The sequence below is a fragment of the Hyla sarda genome, chromosome 1 (assembly GCF_029499605.1).
Source record: "Hyla sarda isolate aHylSar1 chromosome 1, aHylSar1.hap1, whole genome shotgun sequence".
Taxonomy (NCBI): domain Eukaryota; kingdom Metazoa; phylum Chordata; class Amphibia; order Anura; family Hylidae; genus Hyla; species Hyla sarda.
The window spans coordinates 411,783,869-411,809,633 of record NC_079189.1 but is presented as its reverse complement, the minus strand read 5'-3'; the positions used below and the strand labels follow the sequence as shown (position 1 = coordinate 411,809,633).

The 25,765-nt window shown below is 43.2% G+C and overlaps 2 protein-coding genes across 7 annotated transcripts in view; one reads left to right on the top strand and one right to left on the bottom strand.

Moving 5' to 3' along the window:
• RITA1 (RBPJ interacting and tubulin associated 1) overlaps window positions 1-12,969 on the bottom strand; it is a 20,764-nt gene extending 7,795 nt beyond the window's left edge. Inside the window, exon 1 of one of the 6 annotated variants that reach the window (XM_056528755.1) lies at window positions 12,834-12,969. The gene's annotated coding sequence lies outside the window, so the exon portion shown is untranslated. The other 5 variants (XM_056528757.1, XM_056528754.1, XM_056528752.1 and 2 more) reach the window with 5 other exon arrangements.
• On the top strand, window positions 483-25,765 carry DDX54 (DEAD-box helicase 54). Its single transcript, XM_056528751.1, has 20 exons — window positions 483-710; window positions 4,864-4,984; window positions 6,304-6,374; window positions 6,458-6,646; window positions 6,760-6,809; window positions 12,531-12,572; window positions 12,665-12,760; window positions 12,853-12,974; window positions 13,406-13,467; window positions 13,556-13,687; window positions 13,791-14,001; window positions 14,096-14,230; window positions 14,311-14,538; window positions 15,578-15,651; window positions 15,766-15,960; window positions 18,629-18,771; window positions 19,573-19,680; window positions 19,863-19,967; window positions 20,684-20,778; window positions 25,226-25,765. The coding sequence occupies exons 1-20, from the start codon at window positions 594-596 to the stop codon at window positions 25,474-25,476; spliced, it is 2,547 nt and encodes an 848-aa protein (XP_056384726.1). The 5' UTR covers window positions 483-593; the 3' UTR covers window positions 25,477-25,765.

The window sequence follows — 25,765 nt, the reverse complement described above, 5'->3', positions numbered from 1 at the left end:
CATGCCTGGGCAGTCAATGACTGTCCAGGCATGTTGGGAATTGTAGTCTTTTAACAGCTAGAGATCGACACTTTGGAGACCATTTGGTTAGAGCTATACATTGGGAAATGCTGACCAACAGAAGGCAATGTCATGGTGTGAACAAAGCCTAATACAGACAGCCGAGCCATATTCCTGAGCCCTGTGTTATGAGGGATAACGTACAGGAGTCCTCCCCCTGACTGACAGCACTCACCTTCACCTCTCCAGCCCGAGCTCCCATAGCAATACTACAACAATCGTAGACTCGGACCATACCACTAGCCAGAGGGCCCCCTGGTGTCCGAGCTCCACACACGGCTCATGTGACCGTCCAGCCCCCAGCTCTTTCTACAAACTACAGCCATAGGACCGTACGTAGAAAAGAAAGCTGGTTTACAAGAAAACATACTGAGAAAAAACAGCGCTCTTCCCCCTCTCTGTGTGGAGCAATAGTGCAATCCAGGAAGTGACGACTAGATGCTTCCGGGTGTGTGGGGGACACGTGTGTGGGGTTCCTGAGTCTCCGGAGACAAGTTGGGGTCCGTGTTTTGGGTGTCGGACTAACAGGACACATGGCTCAGAAGAAGCGCAAGGGAGCCCGTGCAAGGAAGCAGCAGGATCGAGGGGGAGATGACAGTGACACGGGCGAGTTTGATGTCAGCGCTGGGGTCCCGGAGCAGGATGAGGGGGTGAGAGACCGGGTCATAGGTCATACCTGTGCTGCCGGCGATCTGTATACAATGACAGCAATCGGAAACCCCCAACCCTTAGTACTCCAGGTTTTCCGGGTTTGCTGGGAGTTGTAGTTTTGCAGCATGTGTTAGGGATCCTTTCCTTACTTCCCAATAAACCTTGTGTTTACCTAATGTAAGAAGTGATGCAGCAGCTGCTCATGTGTCTTAGGACTGCCCATCTACTGCTAGATATCATTGATTAAAGGGGTATTCCAGGCCAAAACTTATTTTTATATATCAACTGGCTCTGGAAAGTTAAACAGATTTGTAAATTACTTTGATTAAAAAATCTTAATCCTTCCAATAGTTATTAACTTCTGAAGTTGAGTTGTTGTTTTCTGTCTAACTGCTCTCTGATGACTCGTGTGCTGAGAGCTGTGCAGTTCCTATGGGGATATTTTCCCATCATGCACAGTTCCCGAGACGTGACATCATCAATGAGCAGTTAGACAGAAAACTTCAGAAGCTAATAACTATTGGAAGGATTAAGATTTTGTAATAGAAGTCATTTACAAATCTGTTTAACTTTCCAGAGCCAGTTGATATAGAAAAAAAAGTTTTTGCCTGGAATACCCCTTTAAAAGCTTAGTAATACCTTGTGTTTGGCAGTGACTCCATAGCCAATCTGCGATCCACTAAATGATGGATATCCTTATACCAGGATGGACGGATATCCTTATACCAGATCTACCACTGATGTGTTCTGGATGCCATAAACCTCTCTCTCTAAAAATGTCCTGTGAACAGTGATGGGGAGATGGATTTCTAGTAGTCTGTCTTATGCGTTACTATATTAGGACCATTCCCATACACTTTTCAGCATTTTTATTACATTAGTTCAGTGTTTCCCAACCAGGGTGCCTCCAGCTGTTGCAAAACTACAACTCCCAGCATGCCCGGACAGCCGTTGGCTGTCCGGGCATGCTGGGAGTTGTAGTTTTGTAACAGCTGGAGGCACCCTGGTTGGGAAACACTGCATTAGTTAGCACTGAACCATCTTTGCCACCAGGGGGATCATAGAAGTGAAACGTCAACCCATAAATGATGGGACAAAAGTAGACTGCCCAACTTGTAGGGAGCATGTGCTATGCCCAAATAGTATTTATACCAGGGGCTGTCCAGATTTTATACACTGGTAGATTCCCCTCAGGAAAACCATTAAAGGGTACCGTTCATCAAAAAAACTTTTAATATATTATAGATTAATGTATGCAGAATAACTTTCCAATAGCATGTTATTAAAAAAATATGCTTCTTTCTTTTTAATTTTCCACTTTGAAAAAATGACCACTAGGGGTCTCCCTACCAGTCCTTTTTTAGAGAATTCAGACTCATGCAGGAGTCCTAAATCTCAGACTGAATCCGGGACACAGACAAGCTCAGCACTGCTCCCTGGCAGTGAGCAGGTGAGTTTGTCTGTGTTCCAGCTGCAGTCTGAGATATAGGACTCCTGCATGAGTCTGAAATCTCTAAAACAGGACTGGTAGGGAGACCCCTAGTGGTCATTTTTTCAAAGTGGAAAATTAAAAAGAAAGAAGCATATTTTTTAATAAAATGCTATTGGAAAGTTATTCTACATACATTAATCTATAATATATCAAAAGTTTTTTTTGATGAAAGGTACCCTTTAAGATCAGCTGATTTAGAGGCCATGATGCCCATGTGAGCTCTACTTATACTTACAATCGCTGTACAAGCCTCTTTGCTGATCATCACTTTGTGCCAGGAGTCAGATCCCACTAATTCTGCTACTAGGGAGATCATAGATTTGGGAGCGTAGGGTCTTGTGGGACATCTGGCTGGATGCGCTTGAGCTTACGGAGTCTCTTATGTAACCTCTGAGAAGTGGCCTTACAGACACATTTATGTTTATGGTGCCACACACAGTTTATATAAATTCCGCTTGTTTATGATCACTCATAGTCTGTGGTTTCATATCCTGGGGACTACAGACCAATAATGGGTTATTTGGCATTTAAAAACTGATGTCACATCCAAAGGACCCTTTAGACCAGTGATCTCTGAACTTGGACCTCTAGATGTTGCAAAACTACAATTCCTAGCCAACAGCTCTCCTGGCATGTTGAGAGTTGTAGTTTTGCAACATCTAGAGGTCCACAGCTTGGAGACCACTACCTTATATTATATGTCATTTCCAGTCTTAGACGTATGCCGCTTTTATCTGCAGCAGTGAATGAATCTATAACTTTTTCCTCTACTTTATCTGAAGAAGAAAAAAACTGTTAAAGGGGTACTCTGATGGGAATTTTTTTTTCTTCTAATCAACTGGTGCCAGAAAGTCCAACAGATTTGTAAATTACTATTTAAAAATCTTAATTCTTTCAGTACTTATCAGCTGCTGTATGTTCCAGAAGAAGTTGTATAGTTCTTTCCAGTCTGACCACAGTGCTCTCTGCTGACAGAAACTGTCCAGAGTAGGAACAAATCCCCATAGCAAACCTATCCTGCTCTGCTCTCTGCAGACACCTCTGCCATGTCAGGAACTGCCCAATGTGGTCAGACAGGAAAGAACTATACAACTTTCTCTTTAGTGTACAGCAGCTGATAAGTACTGGAAGGATTAAGATTTTTTAATTGAAGTAATTAACAAATTTGCATAACTATATACCACCAGTTGATTAGAAAAAAATAGTTTTCCACTGGAGTACCCCTTTAACTACAATCATTGACTTTCATTTGAGGTATATTTCATGAAGCCTGAATGTTCATCTTTTAAACGTTGTTTTAAAACTGTAATTTGTATATTTGCTTAGTAAATGTTGAGTGTACAAAGTTCCTCCACATTAGGTTGGCAGTATAGTTCCCTCACATTAGGTTGGCAGTATAGTTTCCCCACATTAGGTGCAGTATAGTTCCCCCACATTAGGTTGGCAGTATAGTTCCCTCACATTAGGTTGGCAGTATAGTTCCCCCACATTAGGTTGGCAGTACAGTTCCCCCACATTAGGTTGGCAGTATAGTTCCCCCACATTAGGTGCAGTACAGTTCCCCCACATTAGGTTGGCAGTATAGTTCCCTCACATTAGGTTGGCAGTACAGTTCCCCCACATTAGGTTGGCAGTATAGTTCCCCCACATTAGGTTGGCAGTATAGTTCCCCCACATTAGGTTGGCAGTATAGTTCCCTCACATTAGGTTGGCAGTATAGTTCCCTCACATTAGGTTGGCAGTATAGTTCCCTCACATTAGGTTGGCAGTATAGTTCCCCCACATTAGGTGCAGTACAGTTCCCCCACATTAGGTGCAGTACAGTTCCCCCACATTAGGTGCAGTACAGTTCCCCCACATTAGGTTGGCAGTATAGTTCCCTCACATTAGGTTGGCAGTACAGTTCCCCCACATTAGGTTGGCAGTATAGTTCCCCCACATTAGGTGCAGTACAGTTCCCCCACATTAGGTTGGCAGTATAGTTCCCTCACATTAGGTTGGCAGTATATTTTCCCCACATTAGGTGCAGTATAGTTCCCCCACAGACATCCAGCCTCCAGCCATATACAGTGTATTGCTGTATGCCTGTGTACTGCCCCACTTCAGTTCTCCGACCACCACTCCTCCGATCCGGCCATAGCATTAGGTCCCGGGACCGGAGGAGCGGTGGTCTGAGCACCGAAGCTGACGTGCCGCTGGTCACTTACCATGCTGGCCAGCGCATCTTCCACCTCCATGTTCCGCTCCTCCATTGCTATGGGTGCACACACGGGACGTCTCCCGGCGGCCCTTGCATTTTTAAACTTAACACGGGGCCGCTGAGAGTTGACGGAGGCATCCCCGTGTCCTGAAAACATCTTTTGGGACACAGGGATGTCCTTAATAGTGATGGGGGGATCCGTCACTGCAGGGCAAGCACTGGCTCTGCTCTGGTTGTGTATACTGCAGCTCTGGGCATTGCCGTTCTATGCAAAGTACCCCCATATCCCACCATTTGATTCCACACATACACATATGACAGCCCTGTGTACTTCTATGGGCATTCTGTTGTGGCTTCAAACAAGGGTGTGCGTGAGGATAAATTCCAGGAATGTGCACGTTTAATGCAATTTTTCTTAAAACAAATGGAATAATTCATTATTGCTATTCTCCTCCTGCAGCGGAAGCATCTCCCATCATTCCCAGCAGCAGATGTTGGCTCAGACACAGAGCTGGATACAAGACAGCTGGTCCGGGCTCAAAATAAGAAGAAAAAGAAATCTGGAGGTTTTCAGTCTATGGGTACGTCATGGCCAGTTTTCTGTATTGGTGGCTTAGGTGTAAGAAACCATAAGTGTCTGATTTATTTGTTTTCAGTTATCATGTTGGGTCTGCCTAGCATAGAATCATTACAGTAGCTGTCTTGTTATAGCCTTAACCTATCTACCTGGCTAGCCATACTCACACAATCACTCAACAGCAATGTCCCCAAATCTGTCTATACATACATGCATAAGCTCATGGTGGAAAGTTTGTGTTTTCTGACAAAGGAATTGTCCAATGCTTAACAAGTATCACTCTTGGATCCCATTTATAAGCAACCTGGCCACAGTAGGCAATGGTGTCCCTCTACCCCTCTTGTCAGATCAGGCTGAAAAGAAGATTTGGACAACCTTTTTTTAATGGGGAGACGTGAGACCAGACATAACACCTGCTGTCCTAAACACTATACAGTTACTAATAACATTGTGTGTACTGGATTGCGGTATTTAAAGGGTACCTCTCATCAAATAAACTTTTGAAATATTTTAGATTAATGAATGTTGAATAACTTTCCAATAGCATGTTAATGAAAAATATGCTTCTTTCTATTGTATTTTTCCCGATCAGTCCTCTCAGCAAGCAGTTCTGACTCATGCTGGAGTCCTAAACACTCAGAGCTGCCAGCCTGCTTTGTTCACAGCCAAACAGGCTGTGAACAAAGCAGGCTGGCAGCTCTGAGTGTTCTCCTTTGTGAACAAAGCAGACTGGCAGCTCGTAGTGTTTAGGACTCCAGCATGAGTCTGAAATGCTTGCTGCCAGGACTGGTAGGGAGACCCCTAGTGGTCATTTCTTCAAAGTGGAAAATTAAATAGAAAGAAGCATATTTCTTAATAACATGCAATTGTAAAGTTATTCTGCATACATTAATCTATAATATATCAAAAGTTTTTTTGATGAGAGGTACCCTTTAAAGGACTACTCCGGGATACAAAAACATATCTCCTATCCTAAGGGCCCCCTACGATCTCCCATGTGGAGCCTGGCTCTCCTTCTGAATGGGGCATGTCGACCACTGCACAAAGCGGACGCTGACATGCCCCATCAATGCAGCTGTATGGGAGAGCCGGAGCGCTGCGTTTAGCAATCTCCGGCTCTCCCATAGAGCTGCATTGAAGTGGGCGTTTCGTGTGGTGGGGTACACCGCGATCTGACACTTATCCCCTATCCTTAGTATAGGGGATAAGTTTTTGTATCCCAGAGTACCTCTTTAAGAGCTGTTTTTACAGATAAAAACCTGTGTTTGAATATGCCCTTTCTTTGTTATTGTCATTGCTTCCATTCTCTTCTCTCGTGTTTAGGTCTTAGCTATCCTGTCTTTAAAGGAGTGATGAAGAAAGGTTACAAGGTACCAACGCCTATTCAGAGAAAGGTAATATATCCTTCCTTTGTATTACATTAACATTGAAATCATGCATGGCCCAAATTTAATATTGTAAATTATTCTCTTATTAGGTTATACCAATCATTCTAGATGGCAAAGATGCGGTTGCTATGGCAAGGACCGGCAGTGGGAAGACTGCCTGTTTCTTGATTCCAATGTTTGAAAAGCTGAAGGCGCACAGCGGACAAACAGGAGTTCGTGGGCTTATCCTATCACCTACCAGAGAGCTTGCCCTGCAGACACTCAAATTCACTAAGGAGGTATGCAGCATGGCCAGAGCGAGCACCTTACCTATCTATTTGCCTTTATTTTTGACTGTGCCATATTTAGATGATTCTACCTTCTTGTGTATTATATTTGTTTCTTTTTCCAGCTTGGAAAATTTACTGGCTTGAAGACTGCACTGATCTTAGGTGGAGACAGGTAAGTTGGCAACCTTCTTGGTAGTGGACCTTTGGGCAAGATGTAGAAGTGCGACCATGTCGATTTTTCTCCATTGATGTCTACTCGGTATTAGTATTGCAAAAATGGACCATAAAACTGACCATACACTTTTGGCTGATTTCTCATTTGGCTGACAGCGGTTGTTCCAAACCTCTGTGAATACATGCACACTGGTGCAAGTGTTCTGGGTACGGAAAGGGAAAAATGTCACATATAAACACTTTTAATGGCGGCCTATTTTTATCTGGGAGCAAAAGGATCAGGCTCATTGAAATTCAACTGCTTGATCCTTTGAAAGAGATTCATCAAAACCTTGTCCAGAGGAAAAGTTGCTGAGTTGCCCATAGCAACCAATCAGATCACTGCTTTCATTTATAAAGAGGCCTGTGAAAAATGAAAAAAGCGATCTGATTGGTTGCTATTAGAGATGAGCGAACTTACAGTAAATTCCATTCGTCACGAACTTCTCGGCTCGGCAGTTGATGACTTATCCTGCATAAATTAGTTCAGCTTTCAGGTGCTCCCGTGGGCTGGAAAAGGTGGATACAGTCCTAGGAGACTCTTTCCTAGGAATGTATCCACCTTTTCCAGCCCACTGGAGCACCGGAAAGCTGAACTAATTTATGCAGGAAAAGTCAGCAACCGCCGAGCCGAGAAGTTCGTGACGAATCGAATTTTACTGTAAGTTCGCTCATCTCTAGTTAATATAGGCAACTCAGCAACTTTTCCTCTGGACAGGTTTTGATGAATTTCCCCCATTATGTGGTCAACTGGTCCTGCCAAAATGTGCAGGTTTGATAAATGTTAATTTATTGTGTGTGTGGCCACCATGAGAATAAGATAGGAGCAGCTAACAGTCTATTCTACCTGCGCTGCCTTAAGTGGCCATTGGATAACCCACATTTTTCAACACCTGAAAAACAAATTGATTGGTTAACTTGTTTCCCATGAAGATAGCCTTCAATATACCTGAGATTAAGTGAGATTTTATATATAAATGATGGCCGAAAAAGTAAATGTTTTATATGTGAAGATTGGTTACGATAACCAACATTCTTTTTTTTTTTTTTTTTTTTTTTTTTTTTTTTTTTTTTTAAATATATTTTATTCACGGATCCAGAGCATGTACAAAGCATATATGACAAAGGTGCATTGAAATCAGTCAGAATCTGGAACAACAATACAATGTCAGGATAATAGGTCAAAAGTATCGTCTGGATCCAGTTTGTAATACGGAGGATTACTCCCAAAATATAGGAAATAACAAGTAACAATTGTGAAACAAAACCTCAAATCTCCCAAAGAAGGCTGCACCATTCCCACCCGAGTACAGTGTCGTACCTATGTAGGGTATTTGCCACCTAAGGTCAGACTATACATTATGCATACAGAGAGTTCTAATAGTGGGGTCCCATAGAGAGCCAAGGATGTAGAGGATCATATAACATTAAGATGGTAGCTCTAGATTACCAAGAGTGCCCCTGAGAGCCTCAGTTGAATACCATGTAGTGTGTTTAAAATATGTCATTATCCTGTGACGTTCGCCGACATCAGGTAAGTAGTGCAGATATCTTTTCCATTTATTAAAAAAGGCCTTTGCATGCAACTCTGAGCATCTTATGGACAATAACATCTCTCTATGTAATACAGAATGATATTCCTTTAAGATTTCTGTAATTGTCGGCACGGTAGGTTGGAGCCAGTGTCTAAGCAAGCACAGTTTAGCAATCAAGATAAGTAAGTGTACACCCTTGGGCATTTTGCCCCTATCAGGAGGGTTCGATTCCCTAACAGGTAGATAGTGAAAGAGGTATGGTTCTGGGGAGAACGGTAAATGTCTATCCCAAATGGTCAGTATTAAAGAGGATAGGTCAGACCACAATTTCGACACCTGCGGGCATTCCCATAAGCAATGCCAGAGGTCCGCCCCCTGTAGTTGACATGTCAGACAATGTGTGAGGAACGGAGGCGGGGGTGGCGTGCCCCTCCATTTAAATGCATACGTAGCCTTGTGTAGAATACGCCAATGAATTTCTCTTAACTGTGCACTGGGGGTAGAGCCATTGACAGCCAATAAGCCTTCTAGTAAACATGGGGCGATTTCAGAGTCACCAAGTTTAGAGGACCATTTGGCAAGAGCTGTGGCCCCCCGTCCCTTTAACGCTATATCCCTGATGGTTGCGTAGATCAGCGAAAGGGAACGGTGGGACTGTGTACTCCCCAACAATTTGTCAAAATCATTAGGTTTTTCTACCGTTGCATAACCTCTCACCACACCATGAAAAAAGGAGCATAATTGATTATACAGCCACTGATGGGAATCGGGAAGGGTATATTTGCTCTGGAATTCCCCCCAGCTCATGAACACTCCAGTAGATTCAGTCAAGAAATCAGCAAACTGAGTGATAACCAGCGATTTCCAATTGTTGCCTATCGGACTATTGGTACAGTGATCAAGCGCAGGGGTGCTCCACAACTGAAAGTGTCTAGAAAGACACCAAGGCATCCCACACATCCTACGGAGCGCCTTCCATGTTGCCAATGTGTCACTAAATAGTACATTCTTTCTCAATGAACCAGGGATATCTTTATAAGGTAAATGAAACAGGGTGGACAGTGAACCCAGCGGGCAGAGACCCCTCTCCAAGGGTGTGTTTGAAAAATGAGCAGTATCAAAGATCCAGTCCCGGACATGTCTAAAAATAGCTGACAAATTATATAGACGAGCATTAGGCATTTGCAATCCCCCCTTCTCTCTTGCTAGACATAAAGTGTCATAGGCTACTCTCGGGCGTTTACCTACCCAAATAAACCTTGTAAAACTAGCATGGAGCCTTTTAACATCAGTATGGCGTAATAACAGGGGAATTGTCTGCAGCGGATATAGGAGTTTTGGGAAGCTCATCATTTTAATTAATTGCACCCTACCATAAAACGAGAGAGGCAGGTTCTGCCATCTGTGCAACTCGCCCTCAATTTTCGCAAACAAGGGGGGATAGTTTAGAGTATACAGGGAGAGTGGAGTGCAACCTAATTTTATACCTAAGTAAGAGATATATTTCTTAGCTACTTGAACCAAGGGTACCCGGGCAGGATCATGAGATCCCGAACCTAAAAATAGCAGTTGACTTTTATCTAAATTCACCTTGTAGCCCGATAAAGAGCCAAAAGTGAACAAGGCTCTAAAAACAGCCGGCAGCTGGGTCTCTGGTTCGTTTAGATATAGCAGTATATCATCAGCAAAGCAGCTAATTCGCACCTCCTCCGACCCCACCATAATACCTTCATAGATGCTGTGCTGAAGAAAGTACTGTGCCAGCGGCTCCAAGGCCAAGTTAAAAAGCAGGGGTGAGAGGGGGCATCCCTGTCTCGTGCCCTTCTGTAATGGAAATGGGGTAGATAGATACCCCGGTAGATGTATTCTAGATACAGGATTCTTATATAAAGCCGACAAAAACGTTCTAAAACTACCCACTAACCCCATTTTGTTCAGTACCAACTCCAGCCAAGACCAGTGAACATTATCAAAAGCCTTTTCGGCGTCTAAAGACAACAGTGCTGGAGCCCGGCTGGAGTATGGACGAGACGCCACCGCCCCTTGGACTGCTAGAACTGTCCGTATATTGAACACGGCAGCTCTATTTTTAATAAAACCAACCTGATGTGTCCCTATCAGGGATGGCAAATATATTGCCAGCCTGTCTGCTAATATTTTGGACAAGAGTTTAATATCGACATTTATTAAAGATATAGGGCGGTAGGCGCTAGGTTGAGAAGGGTCCTTCCCCATCTTATGTAAGACCTTTATATGGGCCAAATTGCCAGATGGGGGTAACATCCCCACCGACAACGTACTATCATATACTGCCAATAATACTGGACTAAGCTTCTCACGTAGAATCTTAAAAAACCCCCGTAAAGCCGTCGGGTCCAGGTGCCTTACCGCATTTCAAGTGGGAAATCGCCTGAGCAACTTCCTCCAGCGTAATAGGGGCATTAATCAAGTCCCTATCCTCCGCAGACAATTCAGGAAGTGTAATGGAACTCAAAAATCCGTCCCCTGCAGCAGTATCTATATCTTGAGCCGCATAGAGGTCTTGATAATATTGACGAAAAACCTCCACCACATCCCTAGGCTGTCTATGCAGGGTGCCAGCTTTATCTCTAAGGGGCCGGATGGGCTCTAGGGGCCGCTGACCACGCGCCATATTGGCCAATAATTTCCCAGACTTGTTTCCAAACCTGTAAAATTCCGCCCTAAACTGGTCCCTGTAGTAGGAATCCACCGCAGCCCGAGAGATTTCAAAATCATGCTGCGCTTGAACCCAAATGTCTTTCTTTACTGGAGTTGGATCATCTAAGAAAGAAGTATAGGTTTGTCTCAGTTGCGTAGTCATGCGATCATAGTTGTCCCTAGCCAATTTCTTATGGTGGGCAACATGTGCTATAATTTTCCCCCTCAACACCGCCTTACCAGCTTCCCAAAACAAATGAGGGTCGTCCCTATGTGTCTCGTTAAACATGGCATATTCCTCCCACCAGTGGCTTAGTAGTTGGACAAAAGACTCATCTTTAGCTAGCATAGCAGGGAATCTCCAAACCCTATCTCCTCCCGGGGGTATTGCTGGGGTCAAAGACAATCCCACTGGTGCATGATCTGAGATAATTATGTCATAAATGTGTTCAGATTGGACATGCGACAAAAGAGGATGGGAAATAAACAGGTAGTCTAGGCGTGACCAGGACAGGTGAGGGTGGGAAAAATGTGTGTACTCTCGTTCCGTAGGATTCAGATGTCTCCACGCATCAACTAACCCCGTAGTGTGAAGGAGTGATTGCAAATATAGTTCCGTGTGTGGTGTACTACCCACATCTCGTCTCCTGTCCTCCGCTGCATTGACTACGGTATTAAAGTCTCCGCCCACCACTATAAATCTTTCTGTGTCCGCCAAAATGTGCGAGGCCAGAGCATCAAAAAAACTGGCTTTCCCAGACTGAGGACCATACACATTGTATATGCTATAAGAATTATCCCCCTCCATCAAAAGGACATGTTGCAGCAACCCCTCCACATCTTCCCAATGTGCTTTAACACTGTGTACCAGTCTCCTATGTATCAGGATCAATACCCCCCCCCCTTTCTATTTACAGCTGGGGACCCCAGAACACGTCCCACCCACATTTTCTGCATTCTCACAAAATCCTCTGTAACTAAATGCGTCTCCTGAAGAAGTGCCACATCCGCCTTCAGTTTTTGTAGATGGCGTAAAACAGACGAACGCTTCTCAGGAGAACGCAAGCCCTTAGTATTCCAAGAAATAATTTTCATATGGAGGATAGGAAAATACGAGTAAAAGACCTAGGTGTTCCTGTAATACAAATGATGGTAAGAGCAAAAGGCAAGTAAATAAACTTAATGAGGTGCAGCCTCCCCGGGAGAAAACCCAAAAACAAAAAAAACACCAACATATAAATGGCAATAACACAGAACCAATCCCTGTCTGATAACCAACATTCTAAATCAGTGGTGGTCTCGAACGTGCAGTCCTCCAGATGTTGCAAAACTACAACTCCCAGCATGCCCGGACAGCCGTTGGCTGTCCGGGCATGCTGGGAGTTGTAGTTTTGCAACATCTGGAGGTCCGCAGGTTGAAGACCACTGTTCTAAATACATTCAATATTCCTTCTTTTCCATTTCAGGATGGAAGATCAGTTTGCTGCCCTTCATGAAAACCCTGATATGTGAGTCTTCATTTTGCACATCAGAAGGGTGACTGCAGGTTGTTTTGCCGGCCATTCAAAAACTCTAATATTTGTCTTTTTGTCCCCCCTAGAATTCTTGCCACGCCTGGTCGTCTAATGCATGTAGCTGTGCAGATGAACCTAAAGCTGCGTAGTGTGGAGTATGTTGTATTTGATGAAGCAGACAGGTGAGTTGGTATTTTGTGTGTGCCATTTCACAAGTGTCACTTACCGAAGAGTAGACTCTGCTTATTTCCCTACCTTTTTATGTTTGGGACAGGCTATTTGAGATGGGCTTTGCGGAGCAGTTGCAGGAAATTATTTCCCGTCTTCCGGAAACTCGACAGACTTTGCTTTTCTCTGCAACCCTTCCTAAGATGCTGCTGGAATTTGCACGGGCTGGTGAGCTGTTCTGAGTACATTTTAGTCACTGTCTAGAGAGAGAGAGTGGTGTAGTTGTCCATAGCAACCAATCAGCTCGCTTCTTTCATTTTTAATAAGGCCTCTGCAAAATGAAACACGCAATCTGATTGGTTGCTATGGGCAACTTTTCCTCTGCACAGGTTTTGATAAATCTCCCCCTATGGGGGAGATTTATCAAAACCTGTGCAGAGGAAAAGTGGCCCAGTTGCCCATAGCAACCAATCAAATCGCTTCTTTCATTTTTAACAAGGTCTCTGCAAAATGAAAGAAGCAATCTGATTGGTTGCTATGGGCAACTCAGCAACTTTTCCTCTGCACAGGTTTTGATAAATCTCCCCCTATGAGCCCAAGTTTTTGTGGTTTCTCACACTTTAGTTATCTTTCTTCCTTCCTTTTCTGATTGTTTACAGGTCTCACTGAACCAGTGTTGATCCGTCTAGATGTTGACTCAAAGCTTAGTGACCAGTTGTCGGTAATGTCTTGTCATATTCATTAGCTATAGCGAATGTTCTCTATTCATAGCACATGCACTCATCCATATTTCTTGTGTCCCGCCTTAGCTGTCGTTTTTTCATGTGCGGGCAGAGGATAAACCTGCTGTGCTCCTTCATTTGCTGCGCTGCGTTGTGAAGCCTCAGGAACAAACTGTGATTTTTGTGGCTACAAAACACCATGCAGAGTACCTGAAAGTGGTAATTGATAAACACAGAGAAATACAAATAAAATTGTAGAACCATATGCATTAAGGTAATCTTTTTCTTGTCTATCTTCTGTGCTTCCCGCTCTTCCACACAGTTGCTTGACATGCAGGGTATCCCCTGTTCCCACATATACAGCGCTCTTGATCAAACTGCTAGGAAGATAAATCTGGGCCTCTTCCTGCATGGGAAAGTTCGCGCACTTTTAGTTACTGATGTGGCTGCGCGAGGCATAGACATACCCATGTTGGACAATGTCATCAACTATAATTTCCCACCTAAGGCTAAGCTTTTCCTCCATCGTGTCGGTAAGCTATAGATGATTTCTAATATAAAATGTACTTATTTTGCTTTTAGAGCTTTTTTTATTTTTTAAACCTACCTATTCTCTTTGCTATTCAGGCAGAGTTGCGAGAGCGGGTCGAAGTGGTACAGCATATTCCCTTGTAGCTCCAGATGAAACTCCATATGTGTATGATCTTCATCTCTTCCTTGGAAGGCCACTGAAACTGGCTGGAGAGCCAGAGACTTGTTCAGGTATTTAGGGAGCTCTAATGTTTTGTTATTTTGAGGATAGCTGTAGAAGTCCTATCTCCTTATTCTCCATCTCTCTGCAGAAACAGACACGGATGGTGTCTTGGGACGAGTACCACAGAGCTTGATAGATGATGAAGATGCTTTGCTCATCACAGACCGCGAGAGGTCTTTGGAGCTGCAAAACCTCCATCATGTGGCTGAGAATGCGTACAAACAATACATAAAATCTAGGCCAGCTCCTGCTGCCGAGTCCATAAAGAGAGTCAAAGAAGCCAACTACAACCAACTAGGAGTTCACCCTCTTTTTTGTAAGTGTTATCAGCTCAGGTTTTGAAGTTATGCTTTTTTCAACGCATTTAGTAAAATCATACTTCTCTGTATACAAAAATGTGGTAAAAGCAGTCACAGTGATCGGCACCAAGCCCGTTGTATCACAGCTGTTCACTCCACAGCAGCAATCAAGTATTTATCAAATCCTGTCCAGAGGAAAAGTTGCTGAGTTGCCCATAGCAACCAATCAGATCACTTCCACTTTCATTAGTAACAAGGCCTCTGCAAAATGAAAGAAGCGATCTGATTGGTTGCTATGGGCAACTCGGCAACTTTTCCTCTGGAAAGGTTTAGATAAATCTCCCCCATTGTTCCCATAAGCCACCCAGTTAAAGGGGTACTCTGGTGCAAAACATCTTATCCCCTATCAAAAGGATAGAGGATAAGATGTTAGATCGTGGGGGGTCCTGCTGCTGGGAACCCCCACGATCTCGGGGCCAGCAGCGGCAGTGTCTGGAACACGGAGCTCCCATGTTCGTGCATGGAGCGAACTCCGCCACGCCCCCTCCATTCATGTCTATGGGAGGGGGCGTGACGGCTGTAGTCACCAGTCATCCTGCACGGAGCGGAGTTTGCTCCATGCACGGATGACCAGGGGGCCATGCCACTCATCGCAGGGATACCCGCGATCTAACATCTTATCCCCTATCCTTTTGATAGGGGATAAGATGTTTTGCTCTGCAGTACCCCTTTAAACACTGCTCAATTCGGGTGCTGAACCAAAAAGAATGACAGAGTCCATAAAAACAGATCCAGTAGAAAGAATATGGTAGCACTCACCGGTACAGTGGAACGATTTATTCTTTAATAAAGTGCAAAAACTTACAATATGTGCTGCCGGACAAGGATGCCAATGGCGTCCTTGTCCGGCTGTACATATTGTAAGTTTTTGCACTTCATTAAAGAAGAAATCATTCCACTGTATCGTGAGTGCTACCATATTCTTTCTACAGGATATGCTTCTATGTATGTTCACCGCTTTTACAACTCAGCTTTGACATACTTATTTCTTTCTAGGGTCCCGTCTTGGTGGTGAAGAAATGCAGAGATTGAAGTTTGTGGACAGCATTAAATCTTACAAATCGAAAGCGGTTAGTGATGATACACTAATAATATACAATATGCCCTCCTCTTGTGTCAGTTGTGGTGCCGTTTTACTGTAACCTCAAAGGAGTTGCTAGTGTAATCCTTACTTTCAATTTTAGACCATTTTTGAGATAAATGCCACTAACAAGACGACTGCAAGTGAAGTGATGAGAGCGAAACGCAATCGGGATTTTGAAGTTATCACCAAGTTCCAGCGGGTGCAAGATGAGAAAGTGAAGACTACAATGCAATGTGCGCCTAGTGTTAAAACCAATGTAGCACCCAGCCAAGACGGGGCAGAAGAAAACATTGAGGTAATCACCACTACACTGAAAATGAATGTTAAAAGTAAAGAAATGTGTCCATGCTGTTTGTCAGTCTAAAGGATTTCTGAATGTTTATCCTGCACAGTGAACACAAGTGTCCATTTCCTTCTAGTCTTCTGCAGACAGAGCAATGGAGGAGGGATTCTTCACCATGTGCATGAGACTTTACTACCAGTGACCTGTTTGTGATTGCAATACTAGCCATAATGTTACGGAACTAGAGGAGGATATTAAAGGGGTACTCCTGAGTAAAAACATTTTTGTTTTCAAATCAACTGGTAATTATAGATGGTTATACAGATTTTCAAATTACTTCTATTAAAAAATGTCAAGCATTCCAGTACTTATCAACTCCTGTATTCCCTGCAGGAAGTTGTGTAGTCTTTCCAGTCACATTCTGCTGCCAAATCTGTTTGTGCTAGCAACTGTACAGTGCATGGGAAAATCCCCATAGCATACATCATCTTTTTGTTTCCTTTATTTTTACCTCCATTTGTATAACTTTTTTTTTTCTGCCAGTTGATTAGAATACCTCTTAACCCCTTAACGACGCAGGACGTAAATGTACGTCCTGGTGAGGTGGTACTTAACGCACCAGGACGTACATTTACATCCTGAGCATAACCGCGGGCATCGGAGCGATGCTGGCATCATGCGCGGCAGGTCCCAGCTGTGGATCGCAGCCAGGGACCCGCCGGTAATGGCGGACACCGGCGATCCCGCGGATGTCCGCCATTAACCCCTCAAATGCCGTGATCAATACCGATCACGGCATCTGCAGCATCGCGGTCACTTAACAGGATGATCGGATCGCCCGCAGCGCTGCCGCGGCGATCTGATCATCCTGCACAGCAGACGTAGGTCCCCTCACCTGCCTCCGCTGTCTTCCGGGAGTCTTTTGCTCTGATCTGCCTTCCCGCAGACCAGAGCAGAAGATGACCGATAATGCTGATCAGTGCTGTGTCCTATACATAGCACTGAACAGCATTAGCAATCGAATGGTTGCTATAAATAGTCCCCTATGGGGACTATAAGAGTGTAAAAATAAAAGTAAAAAATAAAGTAAAACAAAAGTGAAAAACCCCCTCCCCAATAAAAACGTAAATTGTCCCATTTTCCCTATTTTACCCCCAAAAAGTTTTAAAAAAATTATTTTATATACATATTTGGTATCACCGCGTGCGTAAATATCCGTACTATTAAAATAAAATGTAAATGATCCCGTACGGTGAACGGCGTGAACGTAAAAAAAAAAAGTCCAAAATAGCTGCTTTTTTATAACATTTTATTCCCAAAAAAATTAATAAAAAATGTAATAAAAGTTTTGTATAAGCAAATTTGGTATTAATAAAAAGTACAGATCACAGCGCAAAAAATGAGCCCTCATACCACCGCTTATACGGTGTTATAGGCCTTCAAAATAGGGGGATTTGAAACATACTAATTTTGGTAAAAAAGTTTGCGATTTTTTTTTTTTTTTTAAGCACAACAGTAATAAAAAAGTGTAAAATCATGGGTATCATTTTAATCGTATTGACCCAGAGAATAAAAAAACACATGTCATTTTTACCATAAATTGTACGGCGTGAAAACAAAACCTTCCAAAAATTGCGCTTTTCTTTTTAATTTCCCCACACAATTAGTATTTTTTTGGTTGCGCCTTACATTTTATGGTAAAGTGAGTGATGGCATTACAACGGACAACTAGGAGCAAAAACACGTGATGTCCAGCGAGGTAGGATGCAAAAAACAGGATTTCTTCATTGAGGACACATGGTCAGCACATAAAACCAACGCGTTTCGGGTCAAACAGGACCCTTAATCATGGCATGCCTAGTAATCATGGCATGCCTTGCTCCTAGTATCAGGCCGGAGGCACTGCCGGCTAGTCCGTGCTGAGTGTGGGGGACGCAGTGGAGGTGAGCCATCTTGTCCATTTGAACTCTGTTTACAACTGACAACTGGTCGCGCAAAAAACAAGCCCTCATACTAGTCTGTGGATGAAAATATAAAAGAGTTATGATTTTTTGAAGGGGAGGAGGAAAAAACGAAAGCGTAAAAATAAAATTGTCTGAGTCCTTAAGGGGTTAAAGGGGTACTCCACTCAAACTTATTTATTTATTTATTTTTTTTTTTTAAATCAACTGGTGCCAGAAAGTTAAACAGATTTGTAAATTACTGGTATTTAAAAATATTAATCATTTCAGTACTTATCAGCTGCTGTATACTACAGAGGAAATTCTTTTCTTTTTGAATTTCCGTTCTGTCTGACCACACTTCTCTCTGTTGACACCTCTGTCCAATTTAGGAAATGTCCAGAGTAGAAGCAAATCCTCATAGCAAACTTCTCCTGCTGCTCCTTCCTAAAATGGACAGAGGTGTCAGCAGAGAGCACTGTGATCAGACAGAAAGACAAAAAGAAAAGAACTTCCTCTGCAGTATATAGCAGCTGATAAGTACTGGAAGGATTAAGATTTTTAAATAGAAGTAATTTACAAATCTGTTTAACTTTCTGGCACCAGTTGATTAAAAAAAAAAAGTACCCCTTTAAAGATGAAATTATTGGGATTTAGAAATAGAAAGGGTGTTTCCTTTAAGACCTGTTATACCGAAGCTATCATGTATATCAAACGTGATTATGTTCTTTCACCATCAGGGAGTCTTTTCACAAGTACTTGGCAAGAGGAAGAGAGAAGCTGGAGGTGAGAATGAAGGAATGACTAAAAAGAAGGGAGGTGTTTCTCAGGATTCAGAATATTATATCCCATACAAACCAAAAGACTTTGAGAGTGAGCGAGGGTAAGCGATCAATGATGTCAAATTTATATTATTGATTTTTGGACTCAGTTTGATTGATATGATACAGGATTGTGCCCCTTGTTCTTGTGTTTAGCTTTGTATTAAAAGCACTTTCCACCTTAATCTTATTTAACTTTAACATATTTAAAATAGTGCTCTGGGGGGATTCTCCATGGCTGGTGGTGTAGTACTGGTTCCCAGTCCTTTATTTTGCTTCCTGTGATGACATCACAGGAAACATGGACTGAGTATAGTTTGTTTATTATTTTTACTACACCACCAGCCATGGCAAATTTATTTAATTATTTTCCCAGACAACCCCATTAAAAGTTCCTGTCACCGGGAACCCCCCACGATCTCTGCTGCGGCACCCCATTCATCCGGTGCCAGAGCAAACTTCGTTCTGTGCCTAATGACTAGCTATGCGGCATCGGAGGCTCGTGATATCATGGCCACATACCGTCCCCCCCCCGCGGCACGTCTTGTCCCCCAACATTTCCCTAGCCCATCGTTGCACCTGCTCTATTGTATCAATATATTTTTCTAGCTGAGGTCTGCAGAACTGAACTCCGTATTCCAGATGTGGTCTCTCCATACAGTGGGATCACAGTCTCTCTCTTCCTATACCTCTAGCTATGCAGCCAAACATTCAACTTGCTCTGCCCACCACAGTATTGGCTAATGTTGGGGATGTTTTTTGCTTCCTTCTTTTTTTTTTTTTTTTTTTATAACTGTTTTTCTAAAGTGCCTCCTTTCGAGGATAATATTATTATTGTTCATATTTGTATTTTTATTGTACAGACTAAGCATTGCAGGCAACAGCTTTGAGAAGGAAGCTGCAGGGGCAGTACTGGATTTGCTGGGTGACCAGACAGAGGATCTCACGAAGACGAAGCACATCATGAAGTGGTGAGTTTGTGGTCATGTGCTTAAAGGCTATAAGAGAGTTTGGAAAATGTAAAAGTACTGCCGTGTATTAGACATTTCTGTTTTGTACTACTAATAATCTCCCATTGCAAATGCTTATGAAAATAAAGGTTATCATTAAATAAGAACACCCAGATGATCTTCTCTTTTTAATACAATTTTAGGGATAGAAAAAAAAAGAAGTTTGTGGGAGCTGGAGGACCGCAGGACAAGAAGAAAATAAAGACAGAGAGTGGACGAGTCATCAGCAGCTCTTATAAAACTAACATGTATCCTTTTTGACTTTAACTAAGTTATTTTTTGGTATATGCCGCTGCAACTAACCCAAAATAGTTTTTGTTCTTTTCTTTGGTGTGCCTATGTATTATATACAAGCTATATCGAATACCCATTTTAAATGGGCACTGTCAGATAAAAAACTTTTGATATGTTGTAAAGCATGTATAACCAATAGGTTTTGCAATTGCTTCCATTAGAAAATTTTCAGTATTTAATACTGTAAAAGCCAGTCAAACAACTGCCCCCCTGCCTGCTTGGACACATACTAGTCCTGCTGTGTCCATGCGTCATCACCTATGTAATGGACACACTTCCTTGATTGACAGCTGATAGCGCAGGGCTCACAGCTGGAGGAAAAATCCTCCCCACTGTCAGTTTGTGTCCCGCTACTGTCAGTGATGACAAGCTGGGAGTTGTAGTTTTGCTAATGCTAGGGGAGATGTGAGCAGACAGCATACTGAGGGAGGGGGCGGAGACCTGCACAGTGAGGCCACGCCCCCTCCCTTTGAGAGGAATTCTGACTAGTGAGCTAAATTAAAAGTGTAATAAAAAACTAATTAAAGGTGCTAGACACATAAAAATTAGATGTACATGGTCAGGATAAGGTACTGAGTGAAATTTAAAAAAAAAAATGTTTTTTGTTGGATCTGACGGGTATGCTTTAAGAAATTCTCGAGAGTGCTTTTTATGCCTTTACTCTAACCAGATATGCGGATTGGAAGAAGAAATATAAGATTGATGATCAGGATTCTGAAGAGGAAGAAGAAAGACAGAAAGGAAACTCACATAGAAAGGGCAGAGGTATGTGATTTAATGTGTTTTATGATTACAGAAACTTTGTAACGTAAGCTTAACCTGTTGGGGACGGAGGGCGTACAGGTACGTATTTCCGATCACCACCGCTCGCTGGATATCTATCAGCAGGCATCCCCCCCCCCCCATGTTGGCGATCGCTGGTCAGTTCAGACCGGCGATCTGCGGCGATTCCGGGTCACTGGTGACCCGACCACCCGGAAAATAAGAGTGATCAGAGCTGACAGACAGCTCCAAACATTCTAAAGGATAGAAGCGAGGTGGCAGGGATGCTACCCCCACCTATCCCCTGCCATTGGTCGATCAGGACTGACCGACCAAGGGCAGTTGGGGCTGGGGGAGGGTTAAAGTTCATTTCCCCCGCTCTGCCCACCGATTGAAGTCCGGGCAGAGCGGGGGGGGGGGGGGGGGGACATGGCCGGCGACATCTGATCAGCGCCATGGGAGCGGTGGCGGCGGCATGGGAGTGGTGGCGGCGGCATGGGAGCGGCGGCATCAGCAGGAGGATGCATGCCGGAAAGTGCGGCAGTGGAGGAGGCTGCAGTGAAGATTGCTGGTAAGTGATCTTCTCTCTGGCCTTCTAAAAGTTGCAAAACTACAACTCCCAGCATGCCCAGACAGCCTTTGGCTGTCTGGGCATGCTGGGAGTTGTAGTTTTGAAACATCTGGGGGGCCACAGTTTGGAGACCACTGTGTAGTGGTCCCCAAACTGGTCCTCCAGAGGTTGCAAAACTACAACTTTCAGCATGCACTGACTGTCTGTCCATGCTGGGAATTGTAGTTTTGCAACATCTGAAGTGGTACAGTTTGGAGACCACTATATGATGGTCTCCAAACTGTAGCCCTCCAGATGTTGCAAAACTACAATTCCCAGCATGCCTAGACAGTCAGTGCATGCTGAAAGTTGTAGTTTTGCAACATCTGGAGGACCACACTTTGGAGACCGCTAAGTAGTGGTCTCCAAATTGTAGCCCTCCAGATGTTGCAAAGCTACAACTCCCAGCATGCCCAGACAGTCTGGGCATGCTTGGAGTTGTAGTTTTGCAACATCTGGAGGGCTACAATTTGGAGACCACTACTTAGCGGTCTCCAAACTGTTCTTCCCCAGTTGTTGCATAACTACAACTCCTAGCATGCCTTTCGGCTGTCAGTGTATGCTGGGAGTTTGTTTAGCAACAGCTGAAGGCACACTGGTAGGGAACCACTGAGGTAGGAAACAGACTCTAGCTCAGTGATTCCAACCCGTGTGCCTCCAGCTGTTGCAAAACTACAACTCCCAGATTGCACTGACAGACCGTACATGCCGGGAGTTGTAGTTTTGCAACAGCTGGAGGAACATGGGTTGGAATCACTGAGCTAGAGTCGGTCCCCACCAGTGTGCCTACAGCTGTTGCAAAAATACAACTCCCAGCATGTACGGTCTGTCAGTGCATTCTTGGAGTTATAGTTTTGCAACAGCTGAAGGTTTGGGGCCCCCCTCTCTCCCCCCCCCCCCCCCCCCCTCCCCCCATGTGAATGTACAGGAAAATTTTCCACCGCAGCTCAAACTCCCAGCAGAAAACTCACTGTACCCCCGCCTGTGTGAATGTACCCTGAAAACACTACACTACACCTACACAAAATAAAAAGTAAAACACTACATACACACCCCTTTACACGTCTCCCCCTCCCCCAATAAAAATGAAAAACATCTCATACGGCAGTGTTTCCTAAACGTAGCCTCCAGCTGTTGCAAAACAACAACTCCCAGTATTGCCGGGCAGCCATTGACTGTCCTGGCAGGCTGGGAGTTTTGCAACAGCTAGAGGCACCCTGTTTGGGAAACACTGCCATAGGGTTTTGGTGGAGACAAGCCCCATCCTTGTATCAGGGTTCGCCCCTATTGCAAATTCCTAATTTAGTCCTCAAATGTGCATGGCGCTCTCTCACTTCAGAGCCCCGTCGTATTTCAAGGCAACAGTTTAGGGCCACATATGGGGTATTTCCATACTCAGGAGAAATTGCGTTTCAAGTTTGTGGGGCTTTTTCTCCTTTTACCCCTTATGAAAATGAAAAGTATGGGGCTACACCAGCATGTTATTGTAAAAAAAGAAAACATTTTACACTAACATGCTGGTGTTGCCCCATACTTTTCATCTTGACAAGAGGTAAAAGGACCCACAAAATTTGTAACACAATCTCTCCTGAGTAAGGAAATACCCCATATGTGAGTGTAAAATGCTCTGCGGGCGCACAACATGGCTCAGGAGTGAGAGCGCACTATGTACATTTTGAGGCCTAAATTTGTTATTTGCACAGGGGTGGCTGATCTTACAGCAGTTCTGACATGAATGCAAAAAAAAAAAAAAAAAAAACACCCCCATGTGACCCCACTTTGGAAACTACACCCCTCAAGGAACGTAACAAAAGGCGGTATAGTGAGCCTTAACACCCCACAGGTCTTTGACGAATTTTCATTAAAGTTGGACGTGAAAATTAAAAAAAAAAAAGTTTTTCCCTGAAATACTGGTGTTACCCCAAATTTAACATTTTCACAAGGGTTAATAGGAGAAAAGTCTCCCAAAATTTGTAACCCCATTTCATCTGAGTATGGAAATACCCCATATGTGGATGTAAAGTGCTCTGCGGACAAACTACAATGCTCAGAAGAGAAGGAGCGACATTGGGCTTTTGGAGAGAGAGAGAGAATTTGGCTGGAATTGAAGGCCACGTGCGTTTACAAAGCCTGCATGGTGCCAGAACAGTGGACCCCCCCCCACAAGTGACCCCATTTTGGAAACTAAACCCCTCATATAATGTAATAAGGGGTGCAGTGAGCACTTACGCCCCACAGGTGTCTGACAGATTTTTTGAATAGTTGTCCGTAAAAATGAAAAATTAAATTTTTCATTTGCACAGCCCACTGTTCCAAAGATCTGTCAAATGCCAGTGGGGTGTAAATACTCACTGCACCCCTTATTAAATTCTGTGAGGGGTGTAGTTTAAAAAATGGGGTCACATGTGGGGGGTCCACTGTTCTGGCACCACGGGGGGCTTTGTAAACGCACATGGCCCCTGACTTCCATTCCAAACAAATTCCCTCTTCAAAAGCTCAATGGCGCTCCTTCTCTTCTGAGCATTGTAGTTCGCCCACAGAGCACTTGACGAACACACATGGGGTATTTCCATACTCAGAAGAAATGGGGTTACAAATTTTTGCGGTAATTTTCTCCTATTACCCCTTGTAAAAAATAAATAAATATGGGGTAACACCAGCATTTAATTGAAGAATTTTTTTTTTTTTACGTCCCACTTTAACGAAAGTTCGTTAATCACCTGTGGGGTGTTAAGGCTCACTGTACCCCTTGTTGTTATGTTCCTTGAGGGGTGTAGTTTCCAAAACAGTGTGCCAAGTGTATTTTTTTTTTTTTTTTTACTGTTCTGGCATCATGGGGGCTTCCTAAATGCGACATGCGCCCCAAAAACCATTTCAGCAAAATTCGCTTTCCAAAAGCCTATTGTCGCTCCTTCCCTTCTCAGCCCTCTACTGCACCCACAGAGCACTTTACATCCACATATGAGGTATTTCCTTATTCGAGAGAAAATTAATTACAAGTTTTGGGGGGCCTTTTTACCTTTTATCCCTTGTATGAAAAATGAAAAAAAAATGGGGCTACAATAACATGTTAGTATGAAAAATGGAGATTTAGAATTTTCTCCTCCATTTTGCTGTTATTCCTGTTAACAAACTTTTTGAATGTCATTTTGAATGCTTTGAGAGGTGCAGTTTTCATAATGGGGTCCATTATAGGGGATTTTTAACATAAAGACCCTTATATTTACTTCAAAACTAAACTGGTCCCTGAAAAAGTCAGATTTTGAAATTTTTTTTGAAAAATTGGAAAATTGCTGCTATTCTTTGAAGCCCTCTGATGTCTTCCAAAAGTAAAAACATGTCAATCCCAATGGGGAAATATTTAAAGACTTTTTATTTTATTTTATTAGCGCCACTAAGTGTTATTAGCACCAGATTTTCAGAAGTGGGGCATGACTTTAGAAAATTCGGTGCACATTTGTCCCATGGCCTAAAAAAATATAAAAATAGCTCATCCTTCAATACCCCGTTAACTTGGTTTTAATTGCAACACTTTTGTGTGCCAGAAAGTTGCGCTAAACCTTTTGAAAATAGGGTGATAATAGCACACAAAGACTATTATAAAAAAAATTATAATAAATTGGCTAACAGGGTGCTTAAAGTTCTAGAGTGCTAAATTCTTTGAATACCCCCCCCCCCATTGTCTTTACTGTGATAGCAATGCTTACTATTTGGGTACTGTGTATTAGTGCTATTAAGTAACATTTAGTCCGCAGACTTTCCTAGGATGTTTCTACACAGGGTAGGTTTATATAATATATGAAATGCCTTCCCTTATTTAATTTCTTCTATTACTGACAGGTGGACGTAGGGGTTCCCAAGGGACACCTCATTCTGAATCTGCAGGGCCACGTGGCAAGCCAAAATCTGAGCTGCGGAACAAGCAGCAGATCCTGAAACAGAGGAAAGCACAGGCAAAACAAAACTTCTTACAAAAAGGCGGACTAAAGAAAATGAAAGCCAAAACAAAGCAAAAGGTGCAACAGATGAGGAAATCTGCTTTTGGCAGAGGGAAGAGCAGTGGTTTCAAGAAAGGGAAAATGAAAAGATAAAGACCAGTTCCTGGACTGCTGTAGGATTTTCCTTAACCCTTATGGATAGCATCCTTTACTGTGTGAAGTCGAAGGTGGTTCTGTCCTGTTAGCGAATCAATACCTGTATATTTATGGGCTGTACATACTGTTTCCAAGGGCAGAGATTTGGATTTTGGTTTGATACACACAAGGAAAACATTAAAAAAGCCTATGTTGTCGGACAGAAGCAGTACAGTCTGACCTACAAAGAGACAAAGCCAATGCTTTTATGATGTATCTAAACTTTATTAAACACATCTGTACAATG

What these genes read in the sequence shown, in the direction of transcription:
- DDX54 (XM_056528751.1), top strand. Translation starts at nt 594, where the DNA reads ATGGCTCAGAAGAAGCGCAAGGGAGCCCGTGCAAGGAAGCAGCAGGAT. An exon ending in CTGATCTTAGGTGGAGACAG is followed by an intron (nt 6,810 to 12,530) that starts GTAAGTTGGCAA and finishes TTTCCATTTCAG; the next exon opens with GATGGAAGATCAGTTTGCTG. An exon ending in GTATTTGATGAAGCAGACAG is followed by an intron (nt 12,761 to 12,852) that starts GTGAGTTGGTAT and finishes TGTTTGGGACAG; the next exon opens with GCTATTTGAGATGGGCTTTG.